Genomic DNA, 9,370 nt, shown 5'->3' on the forward strand with positions numbered 1-9,370 from the left:
TAACACACTAAACTTGGATGTTAACCTCTATTGTTTGTATGCGGACTCGTCCTGTGGGTTCGTCGAAATATGGCACAACTCGTAAAATACTCCGCGACACTACATACTAAAACGTCCAATAAGATATATGTATCTCACGCACAGCAGCAGCAGGGCACTATCTAAATTTTGATGTAGAAGTCCCTCAAACAAATGCACATTACGTGCACGGCTTTTAAAAGGATTGGTTTCATCGGCTACAGACATAGGAAGCAAGAGAGACGAAGTTTCTGTTCCTGTTTTAAGGTGCCTTTTATGAGTTGATTAGACCAGGAAACAGTTACAAGCGTTCAACACAATTTATTGTTATCGTTTACAACATATAATTTAAAAGATTTCTAAGCTGTAATGTGGCTTTGGTCTAAGCTTTCTACAGTTTTCAAAGAAACTAAGTTCTAAACAGTCACTCCATTTAAGAAGTCTCCATAGGGTTTTTGCTCTTTTCTTGGTCACCAAGTCATCAGAAGGTGATGAGCAAGGCTCGGACCATCGTTTACTGTAGTCAATACTAACAAAATGATTTTCGTTCTTAAGCTAGGGCCCCACGAAGGGAGACGCTCGCCAGCGATAATTTGACTTTGCCTTTGATTTTCTTCAATTTTCTCTGGTAAAATCTCTCAAAAGTTTCACAATTTGTGAAATTTGTCTCGCCGATCATTTAAAAGCCGAGAAAAATAGGGGTTACATAGGCATTTTCCTCACTATTTGCAGTTTTATGTTTTCTTTCTCTGTCTCAAATTTGGTCTCGTGAATTCAGTTTTTATCAACAAGCACTAGGAAGGCTAAAAATATCTTTAACAGTACAGTAAATCATAGGAAATTCCATCGAAGGAAACCCGATAAATCTTGCTCGAAAGATCCCTATTTTCTTTGTCATGCATACACTTTCCAATCTGTCGCCTTCTGGCAATCTTTCCCGCGATATTTTCTTTTCGGTTGACCTCTTTTTCAGGCGTAGGAGGCCTGTGAATGTTACGGGTGCAGTTGCTGGAAACCCTAGATTCTATCACATAAAAACTGTATTAAGTTAAACTTTTTTTAACATACCTTTTCAGAAAACAATCGTGCGATCGTATCGAGCCGTCACTTTTAAAGCTCGCTCTATGTTCGTACCTAGATCTCGCGCGGTCAAAAAACCCTATGGAGCCTCCTTAATTAAGAAAAGATACTTGGAGTTAACTTACTGTTATTTACTGTACTACTTCATATTTACAATGGTAAACAAGGAAGCATTCGAATTGGAATATTTGCCTATAATTTTCTTCATATTTGAGATGCGCCAGTTACAACTATTGAATACTAGCCAATCAGCCGAACGTAATGGTTCATTAGGTGACTCGTATCCAGAAACCTAGTGATACTCAGAGGGAGTAACAACATCGTGAGACAAATCTACTTCAGGAGAAGTTTCCGCTGAAAGTTAACTAACTTTATATTACAGATAACATTCAGCACTTTTATCCTAATCTTTGAGAAAAGGCTTGCTTTGAAAGGAATGGATGAACAAATTGAACAGCTAACTTTCTTCCGTAACCGTATGATTAAAAACGATCATCGCTCCAAAGGGGTTCTTTCAATCCTAAGAAGCCGCCTCTTTGAGCTCCCGTCTTCAACTAGTTCTGGGCAAAGTATGTACAAGTTTTCCATCACTGCTGTGGCGTACCTCGATTTTCACAGCATTACGCAACCAGGAGATTCCCCCTGAATAAGATGTTAGTTCATCGACATCAGGCCGCCACGTCTTCTACTTTCATCTTGAAGGTCTAACCAAGGGTTTAATACATATGTCAGCATTTGTTTCTCTCTACAGGTTGTTCCTATCTAAGGAATTCTACGTAACGCCCGGAACTTGTATCGAGAGGTCCTGGACCTATCAAGGGCATCCGCTCGGGGACGAGGCTGTGGTTTAATGCTGTCATCAATGACGTAACATCCATCGGGGGTTTCGTTTTCTTTTTTCCACTGACCATAGATAACTTCTTTCTGTGATTGTTTCCACTGATGGTCATATTCGGCTGGGGACGAAGGCGGTATGCCAAAATTTGATATGTTAGAAGATGAGATACGATCATCGACTGAACCTTGGTCTGAGGGACAACATGCCATGGCAACTAAGACCTCATAAGGTATACGGGACAGCCATTCTTTCCATTCGTGTCCATCTGATTCGTTTACCTGAGAAGAAAGTATCAAAAAGTCGAGTCACGTTGATGGCCTTTTCAAACCGTCTGAATCTCGATATCTTTCAAGCTTATGGTCATTAGAACCACAGAAATTAAAGCTCTATCTACGCACATATATTTATAGTCGTCTAAACGGTGCCGGTAAGCTACGTAAATTATTAAGGTAGAAAACATTTTCAGCATAAATGAACTGATAAATGAATAAATGCTCTTCACTGATGTTTTCAACCGGGGTCACTGGCTGTGAGAGTTTTTAAAAGAAACAGAAGTATCTCGGACACAACAAGAGCAGGCCAAGACTCTTACGACCAAAACTTCACGCCTCCGATCCACAAATTAAGGAGAAAATGTGTACGGTTAAGTCGTAAGACCTTTCTGGCAACATTTTTTACTGGCAAAAGTTTTTTTGCCGCTCTCCATAGCGCGAAGAGAATAAGAATATTGCTACTCTCCCCTGGATGGGATGTAAGTTCACGCGGGTAGACTAACGACTTGGCCGTCTATTCAGTATTCTCCTTTTCAGGCGGTAACCGGTAAATTTTACTGCCTGTTATACTGCTTATTACCGCCTAGTATCTCTTGGAATTTGTGAAAATGCAATAGATAAAAGTATTGCCCTAACGGTTTTAAAAATTTTTTTACCTGTCGTGCTTAAAGTGAGAGAGAACTCTGACATATCCTAACACAAATAGGAATTAAAAATTACATTGAAATAGCTCACCAAATTGGACGAGTTCATGGAATTTTTTCTTCCCATCTTTAAACACTTTAAATCTTCCTCTACTCGAATGAGTTGTTCTCTCAACGCACTTATTTCCGCGGTGTTCGATTCGTACTTCTCTTGGTACTGTTGTTTGCTTTTTTCCTCGATTTCGTAAAAGGCCTTCAACACTTCATCCCAACTCTTCAGTTGAGGTAGCTCAGAAACAGTTTGGTCTCTCTCCATCTCTAGCTCACGATTCCGAATGGTGAGGTGTTCAACTGTCTTACAATTGCCTTGCAGCAGGGATATCGTTTCTGATAATTTCGTGGATTTGCATTGTTCCTCTTCAAAAATCTGTGACAGTTTTTTCATCTCGTTGAGCAGTTTTGCATTCTTCGCCCTTTCTTCATCAACTTGACTTTTCAACTTCTTGATTTCCTTCACGGCGGAAAGTAGCTCCCCTATTATTGCCTGCACTAGTAGATTTTGTAAAAAGTTCCGATTAACATCCGAACCAATTCCTCGAGACGAGCCAAAAATCAATTCCTCGAGACGAGCCTTGAGTTGTTGGTCCTCTTTCAAATGAATGTTAAGGATGTCTACGCCACACTGGGAGGTGAGACCTACAAGTCAAGCCAAATGAAGATGATCGACAAGACCACAATTGATAGCGTTGAATTTTGGTTTAATCGAAGGGATTTTTTTTTTTCACTGCGCCGTGCCGGGCACAGGCCATGCAGAACCATGGAAAACCTCTCTTACGGTAGCGCTAAGATTTATTAAGATTTTTCAAAGCCGTTGGCATGAAAGCTGTTTAAAAAGGATTCCATAGTATCAAATGTCCCCCTTAGATGTTGGCTTCATTGAGGAAAATATTGGAAAAGTTCTCGTTTTTAACAGAAAGCCAAACTTATTATGTCAGTGATTAACTCCCCGGAAGTTAATCACTGACATAATAAGTTTGGCTTTTTACTTCAGTTAATTTTTCAGTTCTTTGCGTGAAGAGAATGCTCTAGAATAATGTTGGTCAAGAGCGGTTACTGGAGTTCCTGAGGATAGTTTTGGACATACCATGCAGTCGAGCGAGTGCATACTCTTTTACGATGTACTCGAGACATAAAGCCTCATTTATGGGGCTTAAACGTCGTTGATGCGTCTTTGAGAAGCGAAATTCAATTACTGTGGGCTAGAGTAGGGACAAATCTCATGCATGGAAATTGAACTCTTGAAAATTAGTTCTTCAAATTCCAACCGACGGGGCCAAAATTATGTTCAAATGCCCTGCCCAAGTTCATTTTTCTTTTTTGAAAAATGAAAACTCGGGCAACTCACGGGTATTTTATTGTCGTCCATGCCTGGGGAATGGGAAATTTGAACCTTACATGGGTGGGGTGGGGAATTTGAACTGGAAATGTAAGTCTTTTTAGAGGGTTAAAGAAGTAAAGGTCTGCAAGGTCTAGAGTTTTAAAGCTCGGTTAATGAGTGGAAAGTCACGGATTTGAATTTGTTTTGTCGATTTGACAAACTTTTCAAAAGCGATTTGTCTAAAAGATATCGATTCTGAATATTTTCTTGGATTTACAAAACATTTTTGGATTGTCCCTCTCGGCTTCCGTACCTCTCTTATCGCCATCAAAAAGTAAGTAAAATATGGTTTCTTAGGTCGTGGGTCTTAATTTCCGTTTTCGCTACAAACGACAGTTCAGTGATGAACAAGGATTCAATTCGAATTCATAGTTTCGTTTTTCACATAGATTAGGTGTAGAACTTGTTTAAAGCCATCGAAAGAATTTTAAAAATATCCTTCACGAAGAGCCTCTCAAAGCAAAATAGATTTTAGAGCAAACTCAATTAGCGATTGCGCGCTTAATGAGGGCGCTTCATGCTCACCGCTGATGAAAAAAGGAAGGAAAGGAAGTATCCCGAAAGGTTGGGTTTCCTTTATACTGATAAGAACATTAAAACACTCGAAAAACGAAATTAAGACCCACTCAAAAACATGATGTAATTTACGTAATATCTAACGAAGAATATCTAAACCGTTGGCGTGACAAGGAGGATCAACTGCAATTGTAGATTACAGGCTAGGTTTAAATTCACAAGAATCTTTCTTTTTCGAAATTTTTCGTTCTCAAAACGGTATGCAAAATCAACCCTTCCTAGCGTTAATACCGGATCGATTATTTACATTCAAATATTTATCCCATTGCAACAATGCCGCCCAGACATATTTGCTTTTGCCCAAAATCAACAGATGCTTCCGTAATATTAGAAAAACTTCTGGAATTTGTTTTCATTCTGGACGAAATAAGTACTTGGACCGGTAAGTAATTGGATAAGTAAGTAAGTACTTGGACCGACTTCTGACCGGCAAGCTGCCGGTCCCAAATATAGGTAAGTCATCATAGATTAATAACTTTTCTCCTTTGACCTTTAAATCTCCCCCATTTTTTATTAATGGAACCAAATCGTCCATAAACAAACATTGTTCCAAATAAATGGCAACTTCTGGATCGAGGTAACATTGGAGATATCAGGCTAACAAGTTAGGGTAAATTTTTTACTGTTCAAGGCAGCCCAAAACGACCTTCGAATGTTGAGATAACCTGTAATCAAAATCTGCTATCTCCCACATTTTTTCTAATAAATGTTAAGAACAAGGGTAGATCTTTTTATCGAAGTCATAAGAACACCTTCGATAAGCCATATTGGCGGGCAAGGATGGACGGACGTGGTTGGCTTTATCGATTTTTTACCAAGAAAAAACAAATGGAACTTTTTAATACCTATTTCGTGGTTAGGACCTTAAAATTAGCCTTCATGCCAAATTTCAGCCAAATCGGTAACGTTAGGTGGCTGCGATTTTTTTAAAAAGTTCGAAAGTCAGACTATTGCTCCTAAGCAGCCACGGGACTAAAAGGAAGCCCTCATATGACACACGAGAGGGTTTCACCATAGATTTTTCATGATTCAATCAAATTTGTTTTTCCATTCCTTTATAGCAAACTCTTACTTTGAGGGGGAGGAGATATAAAACATCAGGGTTTGTAGAGTAGCCAATAATGTGACAGTTTAAGCTCTGGCAGATCGAAAATTTTAGCGTCATGCGGACACTAGCAAGGGGCCACTGGGTGTCTGCTGACACAGACTTCGATGTATTTACTATGATCGATTATCGGATTCTCTCCAGATGAACATAATTAAATAATTTTCAAGGGAGCAGTATGTTAGAGTTGCTTCCAGCATTTGAAAAATCCATGAATTTTTGACAGGGAAGAGAAGGAGGGCGGGCGCACAGCTCACATTAAAAGGGCATCAAAACGTCCTAGATATTTTCTTGTATAGAAATTAAATGCATCGCAGGTTCGAATGTCATCTGGACAGCTTCGTGAGTCTTAAGCAGATTGGATAACATTGACATAGGACAAAACTCATTTGCATTGGACTTGGACGTCATCTTAAACTAACTATGTGCGGTTCTCTCTCTCTGTAGCCAAACGCTTTATTGCCTATTCGATGGGTGTTTCAAATTTCTCTTGAAAATATTTGCTGATGCAATCGTCTGGATGTCGAGAGGTCATGAATATAAATGAAATAGGCATTCCATTTAGGTATTAATGACATTCTGTGGCGTGATATTCCTCGTTTCGGCTGAGTAGCCACTAAGCATGAGCCCTATCAATATTTTCACCTTCCATCGAGGCCTTAAAATCCGAATTATTAGACCTCGAAATCGAACTGCACTCACTAGAAGTTCTATCCTCCATATTTACTTTGCTAAGTGTACAAACGTGTGATGTTCAAGCCACATGCTAAAATTCGAAGCACTTATAGCGGTATTCCGAAAACGTGACTTTTTAGCCGTCGTGGTGGCCGTGAGTGTTTACTTACGTCACGTCGCCCTTACAATCTTATCGGTTTGAAACGATCGGTAGTTCAATAACAAAATCTTTAAAAGAAAATCATTTATAGTGGCGATTATCTACCCAAAATATAAACGACGACAATATTTCCGTCTTAAAATACAGTTGATCAGCAGGGATTTGCTAAAGCAAAGGCATAGAAAAAACCAGGAAAGATTTATTACTCGACGTTTCGGGGTCATCGTGACTCCATTATCAAGAGACTAGTTTAAAAACATGCAAATAAGGAAAGGTACAAGAATAGCATAAATTAGAATGAACGGCTTAAACAAACACCTTGGCGCGGATGGAATCCGTTTGCACGTTCAGTGTTGGCTTACGCATGCGAATATACAACATTTCATTAACAAGGCAATCAAATTTGCCGTTACATTTCGCGATGACGTTGAATTGCTCGATCAAGCGTTCAGGCATTTCACTATTGTGCTGGAGGTGGTAGTGTTTGTAGATAGAAGATGATTTCCTTGTGTGCCCTTCTACGCGCTCGTGTAAGTGACCACGAGTATAGCCCACATACCCTGCATCACACAGGTTACATTTAAATTCATAAACGATACATTGTTGGTTAACAATAGGGGGCTTAATTTCGTGTTTCTTAAGCTGTTGATCGAGCTTAGGGCTAACGAACAAAACTAGTCTCTAGATAATGGAGTCACGATGACCCCGAAACGTCGAGTAATAAATCTTTCCTGGTTTTTTTTTTAAAATACAGTATCTAATAAAAGAACGCATATTTGATAACATCTGAAAGATCCTCGAATTTGTTTTATATCCAACGAGTGACAAATTATAAAAGTTGTCCTTACTTGGTGTAACTCTCTGTCCAGTTAGCTTTTCGTACAATCCTGGGTTTAAGAGCTGCAAAACATCGATGAAATGCTGCAGACCTTTCGTTCCTTTAGTCGCAAGAATATCCAAAAGCTTGCTGGCTCTCTGTTCGTTTGTCCTCTCTGCATGCACAATCTGACAGTCTTCGGCGTCGAAGACGTCCTTGCTGCGCAAGTAATCGAAAAGGACACATCGGTCGACGCGAAGCTCCTGCACAATTTGCACCCGGTGGCACCTTAACTTCCCCCACATTTCCTCAGCTGAGCAATCCATGGCTCTAGCTGGTGAACAGTAAGAATATCGAGCGGAACGTTTCGCATTGATTTATTTCTTTAAGAATGTCATGTGATGATTGGGACTTTCCCAGTCATCGGTTTCAGCTTTGCGCCTGCGCGAGTCACAGTCACATTCACAGTAAGTGGGGTTTGACTTTTCTGGAAAACTAATTTAAATTTTTTTTTTTTTGTGGAAAGTAGACTACTTTGATTTTAAAAATTACGCAATTTGTTTGGAAGGATCAGAATGTCAAACAGGAAGAACAACGCGGAAACTTATTTGTCAAGAGACAACAGATTAGACATTATCCGGCCACAGAAATCAGCTAGCGGGAGAGTTTTGTTCCTCTCTATCTCTCTTTCCATCCTTACAATAAAAAACAAGAAAATTATTGGTTACGGTTCTTTGGTTTAGTGTTAACTGCTAGCGGAGCAAGCACATCGATAGAGTAGTTCATTCAGTGGAAACGTCTCGCAAAACCATTGAGGACGAACTGTGTAAACATTGCGTGCTAGTTTTGAGCGAGTTTAGTCCTTAAACTTGAGATCGCTTTGAAATTTGAGTAGAACAATAGGATTGCTGGATGTTCTTCTTCACTGAAAAAACCAAGCGCTGGAAGATTTCCTCGCAAGGAAAAGTGGAGAACTAAATGAATGTCAAGGTAATTTCTTGAGCCGAAAGTAAACATGTATGGTTTACATACATTTTTTTTATAATTTCCGAATTTCATTTGAAGAAGTAATAACTGAAACAACTCAAATTCGACTCTTAACATTATCAGAAGTTAAAAAATCCGTTGTTACAACATAAATTGCGATAGTTAATGCATACTTGCTTACCTAACTGTAGTGATTAATGTCTCTGAGATTTGTGTTACTTTAATATTCACCAATTAACATTTCTAAGCAGGTGTTAGTATGTCACTCACATGAAATTACTCTAAAGAACTGTAAATTTTTAATCAAGTAATTTAATCTACAGAATCGTCGAAGAAATATTCAGTTACTCAAGAGGTTCATCCTAAATATTGCTTAAAAACGACTCGACTCTAAGATTAACTAGTACACAATACAGACTTCAGCCGGTAGAAATGAGGTACGATTTCAGTTTTGAGAGGAAGGAAAAATCTCTGAAAGAAAAATGTCCCACTATTGCGTATTTTTAAGAGCGATCAGAATTAGCGAGGGCGTGTCAATATAGCCGAGCTCGATATTAATACCTTTTATGAAGTAATTAAGGCAGTATGCATTCTCTGAATGTTCCCACGCAGATTTATTGTATCAATAAATCCACACCTGTTGCATTGCGTAAGAGTAATAAACCGTAACCCGCTCGAGATGTTGCTGGAACAAACTCGTGAAAAGTGTGCACATCAGGAGTCTGTTGCTAAAGAAATCAAAATAAATTCAAATTTCTGT

At 39.1% G+C, this 9,370-nt stretch overlaps 1 protein-coding gene across 1 annotated transcript; it reads right to left on the reverse strand.

Moving 5' to 3' along the window:
• Positions 1 to 323: 323 nt before the first annotated feature.
• LOC131779032 (caspase recruitment domain-containing protein 11) lies at positions 324 to 8,022 on the reverse strand. Its single transcript, XM_059095551.2, has 3 exons — positions 7,655 to 8,022; positions 2,944 to 3,548; positions 324 to 2,214 (listed from the first exon to the last, which is right to left on the reverse strand). The coding sequence occupies exons 1-3, from the start codon at positions 7,947 to 7,949 to the stop codon at positions 1,861 to 1,863; spliced, it is 1,254 nt and encodes a 417-aa protein (XP_058951534.2). The 5' UTR covers positions 7,950 to 8,022; the 3' UTR covers positions 324 to 1,860.
• Positions 8,023 to 9,370: the final 1,348 nt, after the last annotated feature.

This window comes from Pocillopora verrucosa, chromosome 8 (assembly GCF_036669915.1).
Source record: "Pocillopora verrucosa isolate sample1 chromosome 8, ASM3666991v2, whole genome shotgun sequence".
NCBI lineage: Eukaryota > Metazoa > Cnidaria > Anthozoa > Scleractinia > Pocilloporidae > Pocillopora > Pocillopora verrucosa.